A 27,891-nucleotide genomic window follows, 5' to 3' on the forward strand; every position below is an offset into this window, starting at 1 on the left:
CCTTTCCAATTTTGACGCCTTGTATTTCTTTTTCTTGTCTAATTGCTTTGGCTAGAACTTCCAGCACGATGTTGAATAATAGTGGTGATAGTGGACATCCTTGTCTTGTTCCTGATCTTAGGGGGAAAGTTTTCAATTTTTCCCCATTGAGAATGATATTAGCTGTGGGGTTTTCATATATTCCCTCTATCATTTTAAGGAAGTTCCCTTGTATTCCTATCTTTTGAAGTGTTTTCAACAGGAAAGGATGTTGAATCTTGTCAAATGCCTTCTCTGCATCAATTGAGATGATCATGTGATTTTTTTGCTTTGATTTGTTGATATGGTGTATTGCATTAATTGATTTTCTTATGTTGAACCATCCTTGCATACCTGGGATGAATCCTACTTGGTCATGATGTATAATTCTTTTAATGTGTTGTTGGATACGATTTGCTAGAATTTTATTGAGGATTTTTGCATCTATATTCATTAGAGAGATTGGCCTGTAGTTTTCTTTTTTTGTAATATCTTTGCCTGGTTTTGGTATGAGGGTGATGTTGGCTTCATAGAATGAATTAGGTAGTTTTCCCTCCAATTTGATTTTTTTGAAGAGTTTGAGGAGAGTTGGTACTAATTCTTTCTGGAATGTTTGATAGAATTCACATGTGAAGCCGTCTGGTCCTGGACTTTTCTTTTTAGGGAGCTTTTGAATGACTAATTCAATCTCTTTACTTGTGATTGGTTTGTTGAGGTCATCTATTTCTTCTTGAGTCAAAATTGGTTGTTCATGTCTTTCCAGGAACCCGTTCATTTAATCTAAATTGTTGTATTTATTAGCGTAAAGTTGTTCATAGTATCCTGTTATTACCTCCTTTATTTCTGTGAGGTCAGTAGTTATGTCTCCTCTTCCATTTCTGATCTTATTTATTTGCATCCTCTCTCTTCTTCTTTTTGTCAATCTTGCTAAGGGCCCATCAATCTTATTGATTTTCTCATAGAACCAACTTCTGGTCTTATTGATTTTCTCTATTGTTTTCATGTTTTCAATTTCATTTATTTCTGCTCTAATCTTTGTTATTTCTTTCCTTTTGCTTGCTTTGGGATTAGTTTGCTGTTCTTTCTCCAGTTCTTCCAAGTGGACAGTTAATTCCTGCATTTTTGCCTTTTCTTCTTTTCTGATAAAGGCATTTAGGGCAATAAATTTCCCTCTTAGCACTGCCTTTGCTGCATCCCATAAGTTTTGATATGTTGTGTTTTCATTTTCATTCACCTCTAGGTATTTACTAATTTCTCTTGCAATTTCTTCTTTGACCCACTTGTTGTTTAAGAGTGTGTTGTTGAGCCTCCATGTATTTGTGAATTTTCTGGCACTCCGCCTATTATTGATTTCCAACTTCATTCCTTTATGATCCGAGAAAGTGTTGTGTATGATTTCAATCTTTTTAAATTTGTTAAGACTTGCTTTGTGACCCAGCATATGGTCTATCTTTGAGAATGATCCATGAGCACTTGAAAAAAAGGTGTATCCTGCTGTTGTGGGATGTAATGTCCTATAAATGTCTGTTAAGTCTAGCTCATTTATAGTAATATTCAGATTCTCTATTTCTTTATTGATCCTCTGTCTAGATGTTCTGTCCATTGATGAGAGTGGTGAATTGAAGTCTCCAACTATTATGGTATATGTGTCTGTTTCCCTTTTCAGTGTTTGCAGTGTATTCCTCATGTATTTTGGGGTATTCTGGTTTGGTGCGTAAATATTTATGATTGTTATGTCTTCTTGTTTAATTGTTCCTTTTATTAGTATATAGTGTCCTTCTTTGTCTCTTTTAACTGTTTTGCATTTGAAGTCTAATTTGTTGGATATTAGTGTAGCCACTCCTGCTCTTTTCTGGTTGTTATTTGCATGAAATATCTTTTCCCAACCTTTCACTTTCAACCTATATTTATCTTTGGGTCTAAGATGTGTTTCCTGTAGACAGCATATAGAAGGATCCTGTTTTTTAATCCATTCTGCCAATCTATGTCTTTTGATTGGGGAATTCAGTCCATTAACATTAAGTGTTATTACTGTTTGGATAATATTTTCCTCTAACATTTTGCCTTTTGTATTATATATATCATATCTGATTTTCCTTCTTTCTACATTCTTCTCCATACCTCTCTCTTCTGTCTTTTTGTATCTGACTCTAGTGCTCCCTTTGGTATTTCTTGCAGAGCTGGTCTCTTGGTCACAAATTCTCTCAGTGACTTTTTGTCTGAGAATGTTTTAATTTCTCCCTCATTTTTGAAGGATAATTTTGCTGGATATAGGAGTCTTGGTTGGCAGTTTTTCTCTTTAGTAATTTAAATATATCATCCCACTGTCTTCTAGCTTCCATGCTTTCTGCTGAGAAATCTACACATAGTCTTATTGGGTTTCCCTTGTATGTGATGGATTGTTTTTCTCTTGCTGCATTCAAGATCCTCTCTTTCTCTTTGACCTCTGACATTCTAACTAGTAAGTGTCTTGGGGAACACCTGTTTGGGTCTAATCTCTTTGGGGTGCGCTACACTTCTTGGATCTGTAATTTTAGGTCTTTCATAAGAGTTGGGAAATTTTCAGTGATAATTTCTTCCATTAGTTTTTGCCCTCCTTTTCCCTTCTCTTCTCCTTCTGGGACACCCACAACACGTATATTTGTGCGGTTCATATTGTCCTTGAGTTCCCTGATACCCTGTTCAAATTTTTCCATTCTTTTCCCGATAGTTTCTGTTTCTTTTTGGAATTCAGATGTTCCATCCTCCAAATCACTAATTCTATCTTCTGTCTCTTTAAATCTATCATTGTAGGTATCCATTGTTTTTTCCATCTTTTCTACTTTATCCTTCACTTCCATAAGCTCTGTGATTTGTTTTTTCAGTTTTTCTATTTCTTCTTTTTGATCAGCCCATGTCTTCTTCATGTCCTCCCTCAATTTATCGATTTCATTTTGAAGAGGTTTTCCATTTCTGTTCGTATATTCAGCATTAGTTGTTTCAGCTCCTGTATCTCATTTGAACTATTGGTTTGTTCCTTTGACTGGGCCATATTTTCAATTTTCTGAGCGTGATCCGTTATCTTCTGCTGGCGTCTGGACATTTAGTCAGATTTCCCTGGGTGTTGAACCCCACAGGTTGAAAGATTTTTCTGTGAAATCTCTGGGTTCTGTTTTTCTTATCCTGCCCAGTAGGTGGCGCTCATGGCACATGTTTGTCTACAGGTTCCCCTGTGAACGTTGCTGTGGGTCCTTTAACTCTGGAAAACTCTCGCCGTAGGGGAGGTTCGGCAGCCGAAGCGTCTTGGAAGAGTGCCAGCCAGCCCGGGGGTCCGAACGCAGGGATGGTCACCGGCTGCCACAGCACGGGAGAGCACCCGACCGAATTTCCTAGTCGTCCCGGGGCGCCAAGCGTGGCGGAAGGGTGCCAGCTGTCGCAGCCCGGAGAGTGCACTGTTCCCAGCCGGACCGGGGAGTCACGTGTTTGGAAGGGATCCACCGGTCACCGTTTCCGCAGTCCGGGGATTTCTGACCCAACTCTCTCAGTTGGTCCGGGGGGCCTCGCGTGGTGGGGGCGCCAGCTGCCACGGCCCAAGGGGACCGCTTGTCCAATTCTGCCAGCTGTCCTGGGAAGGAGGAAGGGAGGGACTCCGGCCGCTTGCCGTCCCGCCCGGGAAAGCCCGCGCCCCTTGGTGATCTCACCGGAGCGGGTTCTCCCAGACAGTCAGCCGTTCCAGGATTGGGTACGCCGTCCCTTTGATCTCCGTCGTGGCTCCGGGAGCTGCTCTGTATTGTCTCCACTCCCCTAGTAGCTGTTCTGGAGGAGGAAAGGTGAGGGTGGCAAGGCTGTTGAGGCCGGTGGCGGAGGAGCCGGTGAAGGCGGAAGAGGGTACGGTGGTGGTTGGAGAGCCGCTGGAGCAGGAGTGGGAAGAGGGGAGAGGAGGGCGGGCGGGCCGGCTGTTGCGGGGCGTGGGCGCTGTGCGCCAGGCCGGCGGACAAAGAGGGGAGAGGAGGGCAGGCGGGCCGGCTGCTGCAGGGCGTGGGCCGAGATTGACTTTTATTTTGATTTATAATAAGAACTTTTGCTGTGTTTTGAGTAGAGAAATACAGGCATGATCTGATTTGATTTAAAAGGATCAGTTTGGCTTAGAGTTGAGAAAAGGCTGTAGGAAGCAAAAGTGGCTGGGAAAGACTATTGTCTGCAGTAATCCAGACAAGATATAATGGTGGCTCAAACTGAGGTGGTAGCAATAGAAGTAGAGAAGAGTGGTCAGATTCTAGTTATATTTTGAAGAGATTCAATGGGATTTGCTGGTGGATTGAAAGTGGTTTGTGAAGAAATAGCATAAAAGACCCACTTGAGGGCCATGGTCTTGATTTCAAATTGTGTCAAATTAATGGGAATGTGCATTGTGTGTGTGCATGAGTTTTGGCTGTTGTTGTTGTTGTTGTTATTTTCCAGCTACATTCATGTGCATAGGTGCAAGGCCAAAAACTGGAAAATTATATTTAACCAGGATGGTAGATTTCCCAAGAGAGTTTGACAAAGTGAGTGAGGAGCCAGAAAATGGAGAGTATATTAGTATGGGAATGATTATAATAATTGACTATGGACTTGAGGCTGAATAAGAGGAAAAGTGAGGCCATTGATGGGTTAAGGCCAGAGAAGAGGGGGCAAAATTTTCGATTAGAGATTTACTGAGAGGGCAATACTGTTGGAATCAGAATACTCTAGAGGCAATGTGCTAAAAAGACAGGAGGTATGGTCAGAGAGTGGAAGTTATGAAGGGGATGTAGTTAATTAGAAGGACAGGTTCTAAGAGATGATTATGGGAATGAGTGCTGAAATAGAGGGGAAGACAAGGTCACTGGTAGAGAGAAGTCAAGGCAGAGAGGCCAGGGTGTTGGAAAGATCATCGTCTATTTTACAGGTATAGTTTAAATCACAAGAATTAAGACAGGATTAATATTGGAGAAAGTGGCAGTGAGCTAGAAGCTATATAATCTAAAAATGAGGAGGATGACATAAGGCAGGGGCACTCAGTGATGGCAGGGACAGTGAAGAGTAGTGAGTGATATAACCTGATGATAGGGAATTCAAAACTCAAAGGCAGTTTAAAAGAGATTGAGGAAGGGTGCACAGGTGGTTCAGTGGTAAAATGCGCACCTTCCATGTGAGAGACCTGGGTTCGATTCCCAGACCATGCACCCTGTGTTGGTTTGAAAGGATGTATGTACCCTAGAAAAGCTATGTTTTAATCTTAATCCCATTTTGTAAAGACAGCCACTTCTTCTAATCCCTATTCAGTTCTATATGTTTGAAACTTTAATTAAATCATCTCCCTGGAGATGTGACTCAGTCAAGAGCGGTTGTTGAACAGGATTAGGCAGAGACATGTCTCCACCCATTCTAGGTGGGTCTTGATTACTTTACTGGAACCTATAAAAGAGGAAACGTTTTGGAGAAAGTTTGAGAATCTGAGAGAGCAGAGAATGCTGCAGCATCATGAAGCAGAGAGTCCACAAAACCAGCGACCTTTGGAGATGAAGAAGGAAAATGCCTCCCAGGGAGCTGGAGAAGAAGCTAGCAGATGACTGTGTTCACCATGTGCCCTTCCAGCCAAGAGAGGAACCCTGATTGTGTTCCCCATGTGCCCTTCCAGATGAGAGAAAAACCCTAACCGTGTTCGCCATGTGCCTTTCCACTTGCTAGAGAAACTCTGAACTTCATCGGCCCTCTTGAATCAAGGTATCTTTCCCTGGATGCCTTAGATTGGGCAGTTCTATAGACTTGTTTTAATTGGGACATTTCCACAGCCTAAAAACTGTTAAGTAGCAACTTATTAAATTCCCCTTTTAAAAAGACATTCTGTTTCTGGAATATAGCATTCCAGCAGCTAGCAAACTAGAACAGATTATGGTACCAGAGGAGAGGGGTGCTGTTGCAGTTTGCAGATACCAAACATGTTGGAATGGCTTCTTAAATGGATATAGGAAAGATTTTTAAGGAGTTGTGAGGAGCTTGATATGAGAAGGCCAAAAATGCTTTGAAGAGACTGTTGATAGAAATGTGGACTCTTCAGAGTCATCTGACCAGGCTTTAGACAGAAATGAGGCACATGTTATTGCAAACTGGAAGGAAGGCGATCCTTGTTTTAAAATAGCAGATAATCTGGCAAAATTGACTAGTGGCTTTGGCTGGAAGGCAGGTTTTAAAAGCCATATACTTGGATATCTAGCAGAAGAGATCTCCAAATTAAGTTTTGGAAAATGCAACCTGGTTTCTCCTCACAGCTTATAGTGAAATGCAACAGCAAAGAGATAAGCTGAGAACTGAACTCCTGGGTACAAAGAAACCAGAAATTGATGTTCTGGGAAATTCTGGGCTTCCTGGAGGGAAGACCCCAGAAAATAGTGCCCCATGTGAGGATGTGGCCAAATGTGGAACCAGTCAGCCATTTTAGAGAAAGCCAGGATAGAACAAGGAGTTATCCAGGAAGGATTTGTGGAAATTCCTTATGTCTGATGGGCATGATCCAAGGCTACTGCATAGAAAGCCAATGAGAGTGTTACAAGAATCTATATAAAGAGAATCACTGCTAGTCGGGACTGAGAGGGACAGAGAGAGACAGAGAAGGGACATGTTGTAACTTCAGAGACAAAACCGTGGAGGCTGGGGTCTGAAGTCAAGAAGCCTCGGGCCAGGAGAGTGGACCCACCCAAGCCCATGGAGAGGGTAAGTTTGCCCGAAAGGCAGAGGATGGGCCTTCCACCTTGTTGCAGTGGAAGAGTCATGCGGCCTCAGGCCTTGGAGAGGGTGAAGCACATTCCTTGTGGTTTGGGGAGAGCACATGGAGGGGTTGAGCGTGTGACCCAGAGACAGCAAAGAGCCTAGGTGCAGCCCTGATCCTTGGAGAGGGTGGAGCCGAGAAAAAGGTGGTCTCCCCAATGTCCCCCAAGGTTGCATTTGGAGAGAGGCAGGCCTCTGTGTAGGCCCTTGGAAAGGGTGGGACTGTTGCTTTTTAAAGCCCTGAGGATAAATGACTCTCAGACTTTGAAATCTAATGGACTTTGCCCTGCGGGTTTTCGAAACTGTATAGGTCCAGTGACCCCTATGTTCTTTCCTTCCTATGGAAATGGGTATATGTATACTATGACTGTTCTCCTTTGTATGTTGGCAACAAATAACTTATTTTAAGTTTTTACAGGTCCAGAGCCATTGAAGAACTTTACTTTAGGACAGACCATGCCTGTAACCCGGGTTGCAATATTTAAAATACGGAAGATTTCACATAATCCAGATTTTGTATAAAATTCTTGCTGCTTGGCAAATTAGATTTCGCAAAAAAATAAATCTTACTGTCTGTCTCACTCATTTATGATTTCCTAGGTTCTGCTTGTATTTGAACTTGCAACCCTGCTCTAGCATTTGGAGGGCTACTACAAACAATCATATCTTGCCTCTCTGTTGCTCAGCTTATTCAAGTAGGGCCTTTAAGAGATAAAGTAGATATATACCTTTTTCTTTAATTGTGATAACATATATGTACATGTTATATATATATATAACATATATATGTATGTATTTAGAACATATATATATAATATATATAACAGAAAATTTCCCATTGTAACTAATTTTTAGAGTATATGTTAATGACATTGATTATATTCACAATGTTGTGCTATCATCATCAGCATCCATTACCAAGACTTTTTCATGAATTCAGACAGAAACTCTGTATATATTGAGTAAAAACTCATTCCTCCTGTGATTGGTAATCTACTTTGTCTCTATGAATTTGCTTATTTTAGCTATTTCATGTAAGTGAAATCATACAATATTTGTCCTTTCCTGTCTGACTAATTTCATTTAAATGATGTTTTCAAGGTTCATCCACAGTGTAGCATGTGTCAAAACTTCATTCCTTTTTACAGCTGAATGATACGCCATTGTGTGTGTATATATATATATCACATTTTGCTTATCTATTTATCCTTTGATGGACACTTGGGTTATTTCAACTTTTTGACTATTGTGGACAATTCTGCTTTGCACATTGACATACAAGCATCTATTTGGATTCCTGTTTTCAATTCTTTTCGTATATACCTGGGAGTGAATCCAGCTTGCATGTAATTCTGTGTTTAACTCTGAGGAACTGCCAAACTGTTTTCCACAATGGCGGTATCATTTTACATTCTTATCAACAGTCTATGAAGGTTCCAATTTCTCCGCACCCTCACCAACATTTCTTATTCTCCTTTTTATATTTAAAAAAAAAATAGCCATCTTAGTGGATGTGAGGTGGTGTCTCATTGTGGTTTTGAATTGCATTTTCTCTTAAGTAATGATATTGGCCATCTTTTCATGTGCTCATTGGCCACTGTTTATCTTTCTTTAGAGAAAGCATGGACAGATTAAGCGTGGGCAGCCTGACAAGAAAACCTCAATCATTTGAACAAAGGGATATCAGAACTGTTGGCCAAACAGTATTGGCTTTGTCAATTTTCATTTATGTTTGGTGAAATACTTGAACAGAGAACACTTGGAACTGTTGATCTCTAGGAGGCGCCATTCCCTTGGACTACAACACGAAAAGTTTCAAATAGATGTTGCTGATATTTTTCAGTTGATGGCCACTGTCCAATTTCCCCGTCATCAAAGTTGGGATTTTTCTCACCCCTTTCCCAGCATTTCCTCTTTTTGTTACTGCATTGCATCATGCCTGCTGTAGGATATTACTATAAACGTTAGAAGATTTTGAAACAACAGTTTTGCTTAAGCTCCTTTTTGAAAGCAAAGAAGATTCTGTGCCGCATTTTGAGGAAGGAATGAGTGATCGAACGACGTTTTTTCAGGGAAGCCCAGGGAGTAAACAACTCCATACTGCAGTTCGATTTGTTGTAAAATCAAACGAACAGCAGTATGGAGGAGAGGCAGAACCATGAAGAAGATGAAGGCAATTTTACTCTGATTTGATCTCTTTGTTTTTCTGTTGTAGGTATCCGTATTTATCTTCCCCAGTACACACTCTATATGTACATAATTTTACCTGTTTAAAACCAGTAAAAGTTGGAAGGAAAGTTTGCCAAAATGTTTAGAGTGGCTGTCTTCGGCTGAGTGGAGTTATGCGTGATTATTTTCTTCTTTGTGTGTGTGTGTGTGTGTGTGTGTGTGCAAGTGTTCCTTAATGAACATGTATCGCTGACATAAACAAACAAAATGAGACAAAACTATCCCCAGGCTAAGAGACAGCCCATGGGAGAACGGGCAGGAGATGGTCGACTGTGCATTAGTTCTGGGGTTCACGTCTTTCTCCAGTTCTCTCCCTTTACCGTGTCTCTGCGGTGACGTCCTAAACCCAGAGGAACGAAAAGGACTCCGTTCAAAACAAAAACGAAAGCTTTAGGAATGGAAGACCAAAGGCAGAGAGACCCCGGGTCCGGCCGGGTGTCCGCCCGGACATCTCCGCGGACAGGCGCTTTGCGTCATGTGGGGACCGCCCCTTCTAGGGCCTGGGCACAGCGCGTTCTGCTGCCTTGGTGGCTGTCGTGGAAGCAGGATTTCCGCGGTTGTGTAACGGCACCTTGCGGGCGTGGAGAAGGCCTGGCTCCGCATCCCCCCTCCGTCCTTCCCCTAATCTCGAGCAGCAGAGCCATGGAATGGGCGGCGGCGGCCGAGAGCTGCGGGGCCCGCGGCAGGCTCTCGAAAGGCACGCTCCTGTTTGACCTGCCTCCCGCGCTGCTGGGCGAGCTCTGCGCAGTCTTGGACAGCTGCGACGGCGAGATGGGCTGGCGTCGCCTGGGTGAGTGCGGCCCGCGCGGGGCTGGGGCGGAGGGGCTCGGGGACAGCGGGGGTCCGGGAGCGCGCGCTGCATTGGACCGGCCGCCTGCGCTGTAGGGCGAGCTGTGGACGGTGCTGGACCGCTGCGACGGCGCCGGCTGGAGCGGCCTCGGGGAGGTTCCGGCGGTCTGAACTTGCTCTTTTCTATCCCTGGAAAGACAACTGCACCCTGAGAAACTTACAGTAGCTCCCCCTTCTCTTTCAAAGAAACTTTGAGTATTGGTGTAATATTGAGTGAGCAGAGAGGTTTGAGAAAGGATCCTCGCGTGGAAACAAAGACTTGCTATCACTTTCCTGCCTTACCCAGTTGGGAATACTTTAAATTAGAACATTCATGTGAGGTCTGCTTGTCCCTGCAAAATTCCCCCATAGTAATTCTCATTTAAAAATTATTAGAACTCTAAAATATTTATCCTTTGGTGTTGTCAGTGCACCACCAAGTCCCCAACTTAACTAAATTTCTAGTGAAATGATAGAATAAAATACTACTTATAATTAACGTGCCTTCCTGTTTTCTTAGTTAGACATATCTTGCTTATCTATCCAATTTGGTGAAATGATGGTTTATGCTAAAGAATGACTTCTTATTTTAATCTAGAAAATTATCTTCAAAGCTCCATTTTATACAGACATTGTAGGAAGTTGAGTAATGAATTGTTGGACACGTTGAGTGTTATCAACAGAAATAATTCAGACAAAAGTCTTTGTTTTATGAAATGCAGAGTTTTGCTAGATTTTGATAGTCTGTGATGTCACATTTCATGTTAATTGAAAACAAACATTATTATATCAAAACATCTGTTTTAATTCTCTAAAAACAGCTATATTTCTTACCAAGAATAGCAGATATTCTTACAAGCCCTTAGAACAACCCATTCAAAAGGCTGAGCCCTTGATCTTGGGGTTTGACCCTATGAAACTTATTCTTCCAAAAGAGAAGCTAAGCCTACTTACAATTAGCCTAAGAATCACCCCCAGAGAACCTCTTTTGTTGCTCAGATGTGACCTTGCTCTCTAAGCCAACTCAGCAGATGAAATCACTATGCCACCCCCCATGTGGAACATGACTCCCAGGGGGTGTGAATCTCCCTGACAATGTGGGGCAGAACTCCTTGGATGAGCCTGCGGCTGGCATCATGGAATTGAGAAAGCCTTCTTGACCAAAACAGGGAAGAGAGAAATGAGACAGAAAAAGCGTTAGTTTTGAGAGATTTCAAATAGAGTTAAGAGATTATTCTGGGGGTTATTCTTAGGCATTATATAGATATTCCTTTTTAGTTTATGGTACATTGCAGTGGCTAGAGGGAAGTACCTGAAATTGTTGAACTTTGTTCCAGTAGCCTTGATTCTTGAAGAAGATTGTATAACTACACAGCTTTTACAGTGTGATCGTGTGGTTATGAAAACCTTGTGTCTGATGTTCCTTTTATCTAGGGTATGGGCAAATGAGTGAAAAAATAAATAGATAAATGATAGTGGGGAAGATAAGCGGTAAAAAAAGTGGGTAGATTGAAATACTAGTGGTCAATGAGAGGGAGGGGAAGGGGTATGGTATGTACGAGTTTTTCTTTTTTCTTTTTATTTCTTTTTCTGGAGTGATACAAGTGTTCTAAAAATGATCATGGTAATGAATGCACAACTATGTGATGATATTGTGAGCCGTGGATTGTATGCTGTGGATGTACTATGTGTGTGTGAAGATTTCTCAGTAAAAATATTTAAAAAAAAAGATCGGATCAGAATTAAAACATGGCTTTTCTGGGGTGCATAATAGTGTCAAACTGGCACAAATGGGTAAAACTGTCATGAGCTGATCATGATTCTTGATAATGGTGAATATTAAGGGTGTGTTAACAAAGGCAGTTTAGCCAAATGCACATCATATAATGTTAGGGATTGAATCATGTCCCCCACAAAAGACATGTAAGTTCTGACCCCAGCTCCTGTGAGTGTGAACCCATTTGTAAATAGGACCTTTGAAGATCTTATTGGGATGAGGCCAGATTGAATCAGGGTGGACCTTAATCCAATTTGGCTGAAGTCCTTCTAGACACAGGGAATTTAGACACAGCCAATAGACACTTGAAATCAGAAGATGCCAGAGAATGAGGCAGATTGCAATGTGTCAGAGGCAGAGATGCAAGCCAAGGACCCCCAAATATTATTGGCAGGCCAGCACCAGAATTCCACAGCACCGCAGCACCAGGAGAAAGCATGGTTTTTCAAGACCTTGGTTTGTACCTTGAGCCTCCAAAACCATGAGACAATTAATTCTTCTTGTTTAAGCCAACCGGTTCTGCGGTGTTTTATCATAGCTACCCTAACAAACTAAGACAGATAGCAACCTATATGATATGATCAGTGTATACAGGATAATGTAGGCCAGTGTTCTCAAACCTGCATCATCTCTAACAGTCTGTTAAGGATGCAGATATCCAGATTTCATGCCTGGAGATACTGATTCAGTAGGTTTGGGTCAAGAATCTGGCATGTCTGTTATTTTGCCAAGTACCATGGGTAATTCTGATGCATAGCCTGCTTTGGAAGCCATTGCTTAAGCCAAATTCTCTTCTTTAATAGCATTTTCTTATAGCAATTATCCTCTTTCAGTATTCCACTTAATTCTTTTAATCTTTAAACTTATTCTACATTATTAATCTTCAAATCGCTTTTGAACCTATTGTTGTTTAAAACAATGTAGTAAGAAATAATATATTCTCTGGTTGACATTGATGACTGTGGCTTTACAGTGAAAGCAGGTACCCAGATTGGAAAATGTTATTCATCTTATACCACCTTAAGGATGTGATAATGTACATACAAATGTGTATGAAGCACGTTTCATTACATTACCATAGATTGTATTTAAATGAAATTGTTTGGAATAGCTCACACTGTAAAACTTCTCAACACTGGACTGAGAGGGAAACCCTTTTCCCAGGTACTATGTAATAGATTGCATGCAATTTTCTTCCCCTCAGAAGAAATTATTATTAATTACCTCAAAACAAATTAAGTGTAAAATCACTTTGCATTTAAAGAAAAAAATAATAGCAATAATAACAAGAATATCTGCCTTCTATTGTTGTTTACTATTTGCCAGACACTGTACTAAGCCCTTTACATGGATTATCTCATTTTCTTATCTCAAAAATTCTATATTAATAAGGAACTCTTATTAATTCTATTTTGTAAATAGGGAAACTGACTTGCAGAGACTCTAAGTAACTTGCCTTAAGTCACATGTAGTTAATGGAAAACTTGGATTCTAACCAGATGGTCTAAAGCCTATGTTATTATATTTTTAATTTTTAAATAAACCTTTTTTTTAGAACAGTTTTGGATTTACAGAAAAGTTTAGATAACACAGAGTCCCTATATTCTCTGCACTCTATTTCCCTTATTAGTAACATCTCACATTATTATCATACATTTGTTGCAATATTTATACATTATTAGTAAGAAAGTCATACTTTATTCAGATATCCTTAGTTTTTACCTAATGTCCTCTTTCTGTTCCAGTATTCCATCCAGGAGCCCACATACATCGAGTTGTCCTATCTTCTTAGGCTCCTCCTGGTGTGACTGTTTCTCAGTCTTTCCTTGTTTCTTGATGGCCTCAGCAGTGCTGAGGAGAACTGGTTAGTTATTTTATAGAATATCCCTCAGCTGGGATCTAGTATTCTTCTCATGTTTAGCCTGAGGTTATGGGCTTGGGGGAGGAAGACTCCAAAGGTAAAGTGCCATTTCATCATGTTACAGCAAGGGTACGTGCTGTCAGCATGACTCATCACTGTTGCTGTAGACGTATATCCCCTGGCTGTGGTAGTGGCTATCAGGTTTCTCCTCTGTAAAGGTACTCTTCTTTCCCCCTTTCTATATCGCACTCTTTTTTTTTTTTTTTTTTTTTTTTTTAGTATTTTTATTTAGGAAAACAAACAATACACTTAGAACCACCAAAAGTGGATATCTTAGTTAGCTTATCCATAGGCATAGTTAAGTAAAGTAGACAAATAATCATTGTAAAGCTTATATTTGTACAGGAAGTTTCATAACCAATTTAAAATTAAGGCAAACAAGGAAAAAAAATCTACAAACACAGATATCAGAGTTCTTAAATTCTAAATATTAAACACTAATTTAAATACCATTTGGTTAGCTGTCAAAACCGAACGTTCTCAGGTGGTGCGACGGGGGCTCAGTGGCAGAGTTCTTGCCTGGCATGCCAGAGACCTGGGTTCAATTCCCGGTGCCTGCCCATGCAAGAAAAAAAGGAAGAAGGAAAAAAAAAAACCTGAATGCTCTCAAAACATCAAGTAGAAAGTCCTTACAAATATCAACTTTGCTATAATAATGACCTATGTTACTGAACATTTTTAAGTGCTTGATTTCAGGAAAATATAGAGATATAAATGTTTTTAGTATTAACATGTGAAAAATTTAACCAAATTCACCAAACATGAATATATTAATTAGTTTATCCATAGGCATATCTAAATAATCATCGTAAAGCCTGTGTTTGTACAATATGTTTCATAGACTAATTTAAAATTAAAGCAAGTGTGCTGGTTTGAAAATATTATGTACCCCAGAAAAGTCATGTGTTAATCCTGATTCAATATTGTAGGTTGGAAACTTGATCAGATTGTATCCATGGAGATGTGACACTGAATTATGCGTGAGATTTTTTTTTTTAATGGGCAGGCACCAGGAATCAAACCTGGGTCTCTGGCTTGGCAGGCAAGAATTCTGCCACTGAGCCACCATTGCCTGCCCTGTGAGTATGATCTTGATTACATGGATATGTGACTTCACCCATTCCCAAGGTGGGTCTTGAGTAGTTTACTGGAATCCTAAAAAAGAGGGAAACATTTTGGAAAGAAACTTTAGAGCTAACAGAAACAACAGAGCCTACAGAAATGACAGAAGCCTCAGAGCCAACTGAAACTTGACACAGAAGAGCTGATACAGATGCAGACACTTGGAGAACAGAGACATGGATGTTTGGAGATGCTTGGAGCCCAGCAGATGTCACCATGAGATGTTAAGCAAGCCAGAACCTGGAGAGAGCCAGGGGAAGCCAAGAGATGAAAGCCAGCCCTGGAGAAGCAAAATGAGGATTCCCCCATAGGAACAGAGGCTGAAAGCAAGGGAACCCAAGAGCAAGGGGCCAGTCAGATGCCAGCCACATAACTGCCCAGCTGACAGAGGTGTTCCTGACCCATCGGCCTCCCTTGAGTGAAGGTGACCTCTTCTTGGTGCCTTAATTTGGACACTTTCACTTCCTTAGAACTGTAAATGTGTAACTTATTAAATTGCCCTTTATAAAAGCATCTCCATTTCTGTTATATCACATTCTGGCAGCTTGCAAACTAAGACAGCAAGCAAGGAAAAAATTCTACAGATACAGATATCAGAGTTTCTTAAATTCTAAATATTAAATACTATTTTAAATACTATTTGATTAACTATCAAAACTGTGTGCATTCTTGAAATATCAAATAGAAAGTTATTACAAATATCAAATTTGCTATAATTAATGACCTATGTTACTAAACATTTCAAATTTTTATTTCAGAAGTCTATTTTATCTAATATTGCAATAACTGCCTATAGTTTTTATTTGTCAGATCTATATATTCTTTTCCCTCCCTCACTTTTTTTCCTTTAAGATACCCTTGCTAATACTCTTCAATTCTGTATTCTCCTCCAGACCACCCTCTCTGTCTTTTTTTCAGTCTCCAGAGCTCCCTTTAATATTTCTTGTAGGGCAGGTCTCTTGTTGGCATATTTTCTTAGCCGTTGTTTATCTGTGAAGATTTTAATTTCTCCCTCAGTTTTGCAGGACAACTTGGCAAGATAAAGAATTCTTGATTGAAAGTCTTTCTTGTTCAAAATCTTAAATATATCATTCCACTGCCTTCTCACCTCCATGGTGCCTGTTGAATAATTTGAGCTCATTCTTTTATGTTTTCCCTTGTATGTAATAAATCTCTTTTCTCTTGCTGCTTTCATGACTTTTTGCTTCTTTTCAAGATTTGACATTCTGATAAGTATATGTCTTAGAGTAAGCCTATTTGGATGTATTCTATTTGGGATTCGTTGGGCTTGTTTGGTTTGGATGTTTATGTCTTTTATAAGGGTTGTGAAGTGATCCTCCATTGTATCTTCAACTAGCTTTCCTATCCCTCTACTCTTCTCCTTTCGGGATACCAACAAATCTTATATTTGTATACATCATGATGTCTATCATTTTCCTGAGATCAAGTTGCATTTTTTCCCATTTTTTCTTAGCATTTGTTCTTTTGAACATTCAAATTCAATTGTCCTGCTTCTAATTCACATATTCTTTCTTCTGCCTCTTGAAGTCTGTTGTAAGTCTCTAATATATATTTAATTTTGTTATAGTATCTTTTATCTTTGTGATATCTGATATTTTTTTAATTTATTCTTTCAAATTCTTCTTTATGCTCCTCCATTGTCTTCTGGATATCCTTTATGTTATTATGAACAACCTTAATTAGTTGTTCTAAATTCTCTGTCTGCTTGGGTAATTTAATCTGGTCATTTGGCTGAACCATGTCTGTCTGGATCTTCACATGCTTTATGATCTTCTGTTGTAGGTGGGGCATTTTAATGTCTTGAGATTATTTGGCAGATTTATTTCCTTCCCTTCTCTAAGATTTTTTTTTCCCTGTCTAAGATTTTGAATCTACTGGTATTAGCTTTGAAGACCCCCTTTTGGATTTTTTTGTCAGTCCTTCCCCTTGAAACCAAGTCCCTAATCTCAAGAGGAGATTGCAGTTCTACTTAGGGCTTTATTTGAGAGCTAGGCAGATAAGCAGGTGTCAGACTGCATGCTCAGCTTCTCCACAGCAAATGATGCTCTTTATTTATTTATTTATTTATTTTTATTTTTTATTTTTTTTACATGGGCAGGCATCGGGAATCGAACCTGGGTCCTCTGGCATGGCAGGCAAGCATTCTTGCCTGCTGAGCCACTGTGGCTCGCCCGCAAATGACTCTCTTGAGTCTTCTCCTCTTAGGCCCACCTGTCCCCATCCACAGTCCATGTCTAGTGGCTAGTCATGGCACTCAGCTCAATCAACTTCCTCAGCTTCACCTCTCTGCCACATACACCCGCAGTCTCCAGGCCCCTGTGGGAGAAAGGGGAGCAGGTTCAGGACCCAAACATGTTTCTTCCACTGTTTGGATGTTGGGCTGTCACCATTTTATGTCTATCCCTCCTCCCCAGGGAAAGGCCCCCAGTCTTTGCCAAAACAGACAAACAAAAATGGCCATCCGTAGCAGCCTGCCACAGGAGCAGGGAGTAGGCACTATGCCTTGAAAAAGTGGAGTCTGTGCACAGGAAAAGCATGCCTATTATCTTCCACGTTTGCCACGGGAACTCCCAGCTACAGAGCCGAAGGGAAAATCTTCCCAAACCAGCTGAGGGGGTAGGTGGAGTTGTGATTAGATACATTCGCCCCATTCTCTCTATCCCACCTTTTCTGATTGTTTCCCAAGGGGGCCCCTACATAGGGTAGAAGACCCTTTATAATCACTTGCCCCCTGGAACCACAGTCCAGGTCATTTTTCTTTCGCATTCCTCATTGTTGCCCAGAGCCGGGTGAACTCAGCTTCTCCTGTTCCGCCACCTTGCCGGAAGTCCCCCACACTGCACTGTTTGGAAGAAAGTCACTATATGCACACCACACTTAAGGAATTGGGAGTTATGCTTCCCTTTCCTGAAAGGTTGAGTGGAGGGATCATGATGTTATTTCTCCCACATTACAACGTTCCCTCTAGATCTCACCTCCACTCTACTACCCATTTCTTTGTTCCCCTTTTTAGCAAAATTCTTCAAAAGGGCTATTTATACTCCAGTTTCTCTCTTCCTTGAACCAGTTGCAATGGCTTTCCCCGCCACTACTCCACCTAAATTTCTCTCATCCTTGGTCCCTATGGCTAAATCCAGTGATCACATCTCAGTCCTCATTTTGTTTGACATGGCTGATCACTCCTTCCCCCTTGAAACAAATTCTTTATTTCCACAGCATTATATTTTCCTTTTATGTTCCTCTTTATCTCTCTGATCTTTCTGAGTGTCTCTGTGCTAAGCTGTGACTTTTCTGTTTGTCTACTGTACTCTCTATCTTATAAATTCCATCTATATGCTAATAACTTCCAAATGTCTGCCTGGGTCTATTTCTTGAACTCTAGCTGCATCCACCTACTTGCCTGCTTGAGAGACATTTCAGACATCCAGCACTGTGCCCATCTACCCTCCCCAAGTTTTTTCCATCTCAGTTAATAACAACCCCATCCTTCTATTTGCTCAGGTCAAAAATAATAGAATCATCTCTGACTCCTTGATTTCTCTCACAACATATATCTGTCTCACAGCAAAATACTGTTGTCCCTGCCTTCAGATTTCTTACCACCGTTACCACAGCCATCCTGTCCAAACCACCATCGGGCCCCTCCTGGATGATTTCAGCAGTCTGCTGGCTGAATACCCTGCTACTGTCCTTGCCCTTCTTGAATCTCTTTTCAACACAGGAGACAATGAACCTATTAAACGTATTAAGTAAAATATATCATTACTGTATTCAGAACTCTCCAGCAGCTTCCCATCTCACTCAGAATAAACACCAAAGTCCTTTGTCCTTTCCTCACCCTCCTTTCTCCCTTTTGTTCCTTTAACTCTAGCACACTAGCCTCCTTATTTCTTGAACATGCAAGGGACATTCTTCCCTCAGGTGACCTCCTTCATGTTTTTACTTAACTATTACCTACCCTGACCTCTCTTTAAAAACTAATATCCCTAGGGTGCATGGGTGGGTCAGTGGTAGAATGCTCGCCTTCCATGCAGGAGACCCAGGTTCGATTCCTGGACCATGCTCCCCCACCAAAAAAAGTTGATATCCCTACTGCTTTATGCCCCTTTCATGCCTTGTTTTTCTCTATAGCCTCTATTTCTACATAATCACCTTTCTATAATCACCTTTCACGTACTTCATATGTTTATATATATATATTTTTTGTTTATTTTCCACCTGTCACACTAGAAAAAAAGCTTTCTGACAACAGGGCTTTTTGTTTGCCTTGTTCCCTACTCAGTCCTCTAGCATCTAAAATGTCACCCACACAGAGTAGCCATTCAGTAAATATTTGTTGATTGAATGAATTATTGAATGAACTGAAATTTACTAAAAAAAAAAAAAATCCCAAAACCTCATTGGATAGAATTTTGGACAGAGCATTGCACTAGATACCACATCATGGTCCTTACTTTTTAAGGAATTTCTAATTTAATGTAGGCAATGGATGGATATAAATGCTATAAAGAAGTTTAACAAGGGAACAATGTTTAAGGCAACAGTACTGGCCATCACCTGGCTATGGAATCAGTCCGTTCCAAACTGGCACCCTAGTGTCAAAGAAAAAACTGTTTCAGACAACCTAAAACAGGCAAGGCTGACTGTTCATGCCTACCATGGTAGGGGAGAGAGAAAGTAGAATGCAACTCCATCGAAACAATACAGCAAGTTTTTTTAAGGGTGGGAGTGAGTTAGAGGAAGAACACTGGAAGGCAGTGAGAGGGCTAATCACTGGGAAGGGTGAGTGATTTTCATGAGGTTGTCTTTATTAGAACCACCTGGTCCAGAATTTTTTCTTTTGCAGTTATTAGGACACCTGGAATCTGTAAGGGCCAGGGGGGAGGAGGAGAGAGGTAAAGACCTGCTACCTAGTTAGGAGATTCTCGGGCTTCTGGGACATGTAAAGACCGGGATGGGAAAGAGGTCAGGGGCATGGAGTCCGTGACAAGCCTGTCTAAAGTTTAGTGTTGCTAAAGGGACGTTAAGGCAGTCTTGGTCAACCATATTAAATTCTGTCCAGAGAGTTAACATTAGCACCTTACTTGGGACCTCTGAAAAATCATAATCATGTATGCATAGTCCTACCCAGTTATGGGATATACTCAGGTGTGTGGTAAAAAGTACATATAAACTTACCTATGGAAAAGTGTCCTTTCTTGTAAAATTTATTAACTAGTGGGCATTAGTGCTACAGTATAGCCTTAACAGTAGAGCTAACTTACATTTTGGAGTTTTGTTTCATTTACTTTTTGAGAATTAAAAACTTCAATTCAGGGAGGGTCATGGTGGCTCAGCAGGCAGAGTTCTCACCTGCCATGCCAGAGACCCGGGTTCGGTTCCCAGTGCCTGCCCATGCAAACAAAACAAAACAAAACAAAAACAACACTTCAGTTCAGTTGCTGGGTCAGCTATGGTAGTCATGAAGACCCTAAACCCCAAGACCGAAGTAGCTCAAGCCCAGGTGGTGCTGGCGGTCAATGATAGCACAGCATGAGAACTGTTAGACCTGCTGAGGACCAGCATGGGGTCCAAGTCCACCATGAAGATGCTTGTGTCTGGTTCTGGAGACATCAAGTTTACTAAAGATGTCAGTGTGCTGCTTCATGCAATGCAAATGCAACACCCAACAGCCTCCTTAATAGCAAAAGTAAGCAGCAGCCCAGTATGACGTAACTGGTGATAGTACTACTTCCAATATCCTTATCATTGGAGGGCTGCTGAAGCTAGTGGGTCTCTACATTTCTGAAGGGCTGCATCCCAGAATAATAACAGAAGGATTTGAAGCTGCAAAGGAAAGGGCACTTCAGTTTTTGGAACAAGTCAAAGTAAGCAAAGAGGTGGACGGCGAAACACTTATGGGTGTGGCTAGAACATCTCTACATAGTAAAATTCATGCTGAACTTGCTGATGTGTTAACAGAGGCTGTGTTGGACTCCATATTGGCCATTAAAAAAAAGACGAACCTATTGACCTTTTCATGGTTGAGAGCATGCAGATGAAACATAAATCTGAAGCTGATACAAGCTTAATCAGAAGGCTTGTTTTGAACCACGGGGTATGTCACGTTAATATAAAAAAAAGAGTAGAAGAGGCATACATCCTCACATGCAGTGAGTCATTAGAATATGAAAAAACAGAAATGAACTCTGGATTTTTATATGAGAGTGCAGAAGAGAGAGTGACAGAACTGAAAAAGAAAGTCTGTGGTGACTCAGATTAAGGGTTTGTCATTAATCAGAAGAGAATTGACCCCTTTTCCCTAGATGCTCTTGCAAAAGAAGGCATAGTAGCTCTTTGCAGAGCTAAAAGGAGAAATGTAGAGAGGCTGACTCTTGTTTGTGGTGGAGTAGCTTTCAATTCTTTGGATGACCTAAATCCTGACTGTTTTGGGGCATGCATGCCTTGTCTATGAGTATACATTGGGAGAAGAGAAGTCCACCTTTATTGAGAAATGTAACAATCCTCATTCTGTGACATAATTGGTGAAAGGACCAAATTAAGCACATGCTTACTTAAACCAAAGATACAATAAGAGATGGTCTGAGGACTGTCAAAAATGCTATTGATGGCTTTGTGGTTCCAGGTGCCGGTGCGGTGGAAGTGGCAATGGCAGAAGTTCTGGTTAAATATAAGCCCTGTGTAAAGGGCAGGGCCCAATTTGGAGTCCAAGCATTTGGCGATGCATTGCTCATTATCCCCAAGGTTCTTGCTCAGAACTCTGGTTTTGACCTTCAGGAAACACTAGTTAAAAAGAACACACGGAACATTTAAAATCAGGTCAAGTCTTTTAGGTGTAGACATGAGCACAGGTGAACCAATGGTAGCAGCAGAAGTAGCATATGGGATAACTATTGTGTAAAGAAATGGCTTCTGCACTCCTGCCCTGTGATTGCCAGACATATTCTCCTGGTTGATAAGATCATGCGAGCTGGAATATCTTCTCTACAAGCTTGAAATGAAGCTTCCCTTGTATCATCTGAATCATGAAGGCTTGTCAGAGTGATCCTGATTTTTGTCCCAAGCTTCAGATGACTCTCAAAGGAATTTTTTCCCCATATTAAAACAGGAGGATGTTGCTTATCAAACTGTGAAGTGCTGAAATTGTAATTAGTGTTTTTTTTTTAAGTGCATTGCAGTGTACACTTATAAAGCAGGTCCTTTTTACCCAGTGAAAAGGATGTTTTACTTTAGCTGCAGTGTCATAAAAGTTGCATGTAAGATAAGCTTATGTTATCTACCTTGTTGTTAAATATGCTTCACAGGAAAATTTTAATGACTTAATTTTCTATGGAATGTATTTAATTTATCCAACAATTCCCTGTTGTTGAGACTATGTTCTAAATTCTCTGCTATTATAAATAACACCTAAGTAACAAATTTTTGAAAGCATCACTATTTCCTCAGTATAAATTTCTGTAGGTAGAATTATTGCATCAACTGAATTTTTTACACTTTAGAAATAACTTTGCTAAAATACTCCCTGAGAAAAGTTTATATTCTATAGTAGGCGGAAAGAGGTATAAGCTGGAGGCAAGGAAGTAAAAGAGTTTCAAGTATAAAATGTAAAAAAATATGAGATAAGAGGGGGCAGAGAGAAGAACATGCCTGAGCATGGTGACTAAGGAAGCTGGGGCTATCAGAGATTTTCAAGCTGACCTTATTTTCATGCTTCTGAACCTTTGCTTATGCAGAAATGGCCATCCCGTACCCGCTGGGGTCCTCTTACTCTCACCCAAATTACTGTCCTTCCTAAGAATTTTCACAAAATTGTTTCTATACATCTGCTATCTTTGCATTCTTTCAAGGTTATAATCATGTGTTGCTAAGCTTTGTTTTTTGTTGTTTGTTTTTTTTGATGGCTTAGAGCAGTTGCCTACAGAGTGTGCAGTAAATCTCAAGGCAAAACAAACAAACAAAAAACTTCAATTCTAAAGCTTCTTTTAGACAATTGCATTAATTTCATTGTGTACTTTGCAGAAAGAAGAGAGACAGCTTTCCTTTTCCCATTATGTTATCTTAAAACAAACTTTGCAAGAATGCGGTCTTAATTTCCTAAGGGTTTTGGCACGTGGTTAAATGCAAATACAAACAATTCAAATAAGAGTGCATTGCGTTATTTTAAAAAACCCCTTCAGCTACAGATTTGCATATGGAGACGTGACTTCTATGATTTCTGTTTGCGTATGGAGACTGAATTCCCCAGCGGTCAGCACTACCTAGATTGCCCTGTACTCTCAAAACAGCTTCCATTGAACTTTTGAATATTGTGTGATTGTTACACAATCTGTACCTTCAGATAAACTGAATTCTAAACTCAGATCAACTTTTTGGCTTCTATTATGCCAACATGCCTTTCAATAAAAGATTATTTACCTTCCAAAAAATGTTTCTAAAAAGTAGTGCTTAACTACGGCATGTTTTTCTTAATTTGTCTTTTAGTGTATAATGCTCTTAACTTTACAGCAGAATTCATCATTTAGGAATTTTCCTGTTTATTTTTATAAAATTTTTCCTGTTTATTTTTATTTGTTTTGTACTGTGAATAAACAAAGTACTATATTTTGGAAGCAAACAAGTAAGAAAGAATTGGACAGAACTACGAATATTGAAGAATGTAATTGACATGACAAGAGTTTGTATTCCTGTAGCATAAAATTGAAGCTATCATTTTATAGAATTTGATCTAAATTAATTATACGTGTTATGGATGCTAATAATACTCTTTAGTGGGGTTTCTGTTCAAAGTTCATCTTCACTAGATAAAAGCTATTAAGGTTGCACTGTGAATCACCAACTGGGAAAGAGAAAACATTTCATTTCTTGTCTTGGAAGCAATCCATGTGTGCAGGCAACATCCATTTGAACTGAGCCTTGAGTCAGTTTCATGTTATGAAGTTCTATGATTAGAAAAATGCTTTTCGCCTAATCTAGCTTTCTTTAGACTTAATGCAAACTCAGAAACCTTTACCCCATCGGTATTGGAAACTAAAACCCCCAGCTCATTTGGTATCTGTTCATTCACCCTCCAGCTGAATCTCAGAGATGTACTTAAAGGAGAGTATCTTACATTAGCAGTTTCTCAGCCAAGGCACAGGTTGGGACAGCACAGAGCCATGTGCTGTTGCACTTTTAAAAGGCAGAGTCATAAATTTTAAAAAACAAAAACAGGTGGTGAAATGATGTGGGAAAGCCGACATCCCCTGGATCTTAAAAAGTTAACTCTTTGGCAATCTTGTTCTAGTGCCTAGCACAGTGCCTGTAACAGGGCAAAACAGTCAGTGTTTATGAATAAACAAATGAAAACAGTGAACGGTGGGGGAAAAAAGTTAATTCTTTGAGTTTCCTTAATACATAGACTGTTCTTTTCTAATAGTGTGTTTGTATGTTTTTATGTGCAAATATTGTATGAGGAACTATACTCTTGCCACCAGATAGATCTTTCAAAAAATAGAGCTCCTACTTTTCGCAGCGCCGTATGAAAAATCTTAGCTTGGTTCTATTCCTTTAAGATCAAAGTTTTATTTATTATGCTGACCTTCAGGGCCTGCCGTAATCTGTGGGTTATTCATCAAATATGTATCGAATGTCTATTATGTGCTCAGCATGTTCCTAGGTTCTGAGGATACAGAGGTAGCCTGAGCCTTGGAGTTCTGTTTACCTTCTCTTCAGCATGAACCCTCTGCTTTAAACACGCCGGTCTCCTCTCTGTCCCCCTTATGTCCTCTTCACCATTTCTGGAACAGTCCCCCTTCCCTCACCCGTTCCACCCCTCACATTCTTTTCCTGGCTATGGTGGCCCACAAGGGCACACAAGAACGTCCTTCCTCTCCACCGCTGTTAAATTATGTGCATATGTCTTATTGCAAAAATTCAAAGCATACAGGGAACTTATTCTGTATGTAAATATTAATTGTTATATTTATATTATACATTATGCCTAATTCTTTGTAAATATTAGCCAAGTGATTTACTAATAGAAATAATAGAAACCTAAACTTTTCCTTTATTGAAATTTAATTTTTCTAGTTCTCTTGGAATGTTAATTTTGAGAGTGGGAAGTGTTTTTAAGACCAAAAGTGTTTTAAAGTCGGTGCTCATATAATCTCCAGACCAAGGAAGAGCCGCCAAATTTAGTGTGTGTTTTGGGTGGGATCACATCAAAGGAAATTTAATAAAGAAAGGACTTGAGATTGCTCATTGAGACTGTGAATTTTCTGAATTTGCCCTACAAGCTAGTGGCAGAGCTTCCAAAAAGTCTGCGTGTTCCATCATAGAAACCCTGTGGCCATGCTCTGTTTTGACTGGTAGCTTTTCTCCATAGAACACAGTATAGTCTGTGGGACTCAGAGATCATTCTTTTTTTCTTTTTTTTTTTTAAATATTTTTATAGAGACATCTTCACACATACCCAGTCCGTACATGGTGTGCAATCAGTGCCTCACAATATCATCAAATAGTTGTATATTCATCACCATGATCATTTTTAGAACATTTACATCACTCCAAAAAGAGAAATAAAAAGAAAAAGCTCGTATATCCCATACTCCTTACAACTCCCTCTCATTGACCACTCATATTTCCATCTACCTAATTTTTTTTAACCCCTTATCCCCGCTATTATTTATTTATTTTTTATCCTTATTTTTTTACTCATCTGTCCATACTCTGGATAAAAAGAGCATCGGACATGAGGTTTTCACACCCACACAGTCACATTGAAAAAGCTATATAGTTATACAGTCCATCTTCAAGAATCAAGGCTACTGGAACACAGCTCAACAGTTTCAGGTACTTCCCTCCAGACACTCCAATACACCATAAACTAAAAATGGATATCTATATAATGCATAAGAATAACCTCCAGGATAACCTCTCAATTCTGTTTGAAATCTCTCAGCCACTGAAACTTTATTTTGTCTCATTTCTCTCAGAGATCATTCTTTCATCTTACTTTCACACTGAAACTCCAGTGATTTTTTTGTCCCCCAGGATAGATTACCCAATTCGATACTTCCGTAAGAATTGGCCCCTCCTTAGAAGTACTCGTAGTTTAGACTTGGCTGAGGCTCTTTAAACCACCACCTGGAAACCTCTCCGAGGCTCCCATTCTCTTCATGCTCTTATCACCCTGTTCTCGCAGTGCTGGCACACAGTAGAAACTCAACAAATGTTTGAACTACACTGCTTTGCAGTTTTTTCCCCAAGAGCGTCTAGAAATAGCACAATAAAGTGTTTATGAAAAATGTGCCTCAACCAAACAAGCAGATTATACTGTCAGAAGGAATTATATTAAAATAGTGACCATATCTTGCCAAATGTTTTTACTTTGAAGGCCTCTCTTCCCTTTTTTTTGTAAAAAGGCGTCTAAAACATAAGGTGTCATTTGAATAGTCCTTGCCTCTTGGTAAGACACCATCCCTTCAGAGGAGTGAGGAATTGAATATATTATTCAATCTGAGGGATAAAGCTGAAATAATTTGGGGAACAAAATAAATAATAATGGTACTAGATTTTTTTATTGTGGTAACACAATATATCATTTTAACCACTTTTTTTTTGTTTTTAATACATGGGCAGGCACCAGGAATCAAACCTGGGTCTCCGGCATGGCAGGCAAGAACTGTGCCACTGAGCCACCATTGCCCATCCTTTAACCACTTTTAAAGTGTATGATCAATGGCATAAATTACATTTACAGTGTTGTGCTACCATTACTATCCTCCATTACCTAAGCATTTTCCTCATCCCGCACAGCAACTCTGTATCCATTCAGCAAGAACTCCCCAGACCCCCATTTATTTTAGAATAAAATGAATATCCACGAGTCCATACTGGTGTAAATAAATGGGAGAGGGGGACAGTTCTTTCTTACAGAAGAATTACAGTTAATAAACATAGAAAGGGAAAGGGAAACAGAAAATCACCATCAAGCAAACATCACAGTAATATTTGTGGTCAAAAGATCCATGGGTGGATGCTAAAATTAGTGAGCAAAGTTAGAGGAGAAACAGGATAGTTCCATAGTCTCAAGGAATCTCCCCCAGTATACTTATTAATTATAAAGAGAAAGATGATAGCTTTATAGTAGAGAAACTTGGCAGACACCGCCTTAATCAAGTAATAAAGAATAAGATCACCAGTAATAAGTAATGTTATCTTGATGATATGCCACGGGAAGAACTCAACATCATTCCCCTGCCTGGAAAGACTGTGAAACTGTCACAGGTTGGAGAAGACTAAGGAGAAATAACAACTAAATGCAGTACAGAAGACTGGACAGGATCTTAGAACAGAAAAAGAACATTAGTGGAAAACCTGGTGACATTTGCATAAAGTCTGCAGTTTAATAGTAATGTATCAATTTTAATTTCCTGATTCTAATAATTGTATTAGAGTTATCTAAGATTCTAACAGTAGGGGAAATTGAGTGAGGGTACTCTAAAATTAGCCTTTAAAAAGTTGTAAATAAAATAAAACATATGATAAACAAAAACAAGTATTCCAGTAAATCCTTTGGTTCTTCCTATTGTGATTTCCACAGCGGAGCGACTTTCAAACAGCTGGCTGGATGTTCGTCACATTGAAAAGTATGTAGAGCAAGGTAAAAGTGGAACAAGAGAATTACTTTGGTCCTGGGCACAGAAAAACAAGACCATCGGTGACCTTTTACAGATTCTCCAGGAGATGGGTCATCATCGAGCTATCCATTTAATCACAAACTATGGTAAACACTCATTCTTATAATATGATTCTCAATTCATCTTATAGGAATTGCAATTGTAAATGTAGATATTGCATTTTCTCCAAAAGATTGACTGATCTTGCTATATGTCAGTGATTCCTTTAACCTTCCGGCTTTTATCTGGAGGATATCTTGTAGCTTCATATTTTTTGTGTGACACATTCTTTCTTCCCTCTTTGTATAAGCTTATTTTAGCACATTCCTTTCTGCTACTTAAAAATGTTTTTCTTTACCTTTATTTACAAACTACACTTCATAAATGTTTCATTTGTAGCCAGGAAAAGCAGATCTCTGCTTAGAACTCTGAAATTCTTTGAGTCATAAACATAATCAGAATCAGAATATTTGGGTAAAATATAGATAACATTGAGATGTTATAATTTGTTTTATCATATGACAAGAAGTTAAAAAAAGATAATTGAT

The 27,891-nt window shown here is 39.8% G+C and overlaps 1 protein-coding gene and 1 pseudogene across 1 annotated transcript in view; both read left to right on the plus strand.

The window, feature by feature from the left end:
* The first annotated feature begins 9,274 nt into the window (after positions 1-9,274).
* IRAK3 (interleukin 1 receptor associated kinase 3) overlaps positions 9,275-27,891 on the plus strand; it is a 61,341-nt gene continuing 42,724 nt past the window's right edge. Inside the window, exons 1-2 of the mRNA XM_077111335.1 lie at positions 9,275-9,805; positions 27,268-27,450. Coding sequence (XP_076967450.1) covers positions 9,412-9,805; positions 27,268-27,450 — 577 coding nt within the window. The 5' untranslated portion in view covers positions 9,275-9,411. The remainder of the gene's footprint in view (positions 9,806-27,267; positions 27,451-27,891) is intronic.
* Positions 16,788-25,336, plus strand: LOC143642659 (T-complex protein 1 subunit zeta pseudogene; annotated as a pseudogene).

The sequence above is a fragment of the Tamandua tetradactyla genome, chromosome 7 (assembly GCF_023851605.1).
Source record: "Tamandua tetradactyla isolate mTamTet1 chromosome 7, mTamTet1.pri, whole genome shotgun sequence".
Classification (NCBI taxonomy): Eukaryota; Metazoa; Chordata; class Mammalia; order Pilosa; family Myrmecophagidae; genus Tamandua; species Tamandua tetradactyla.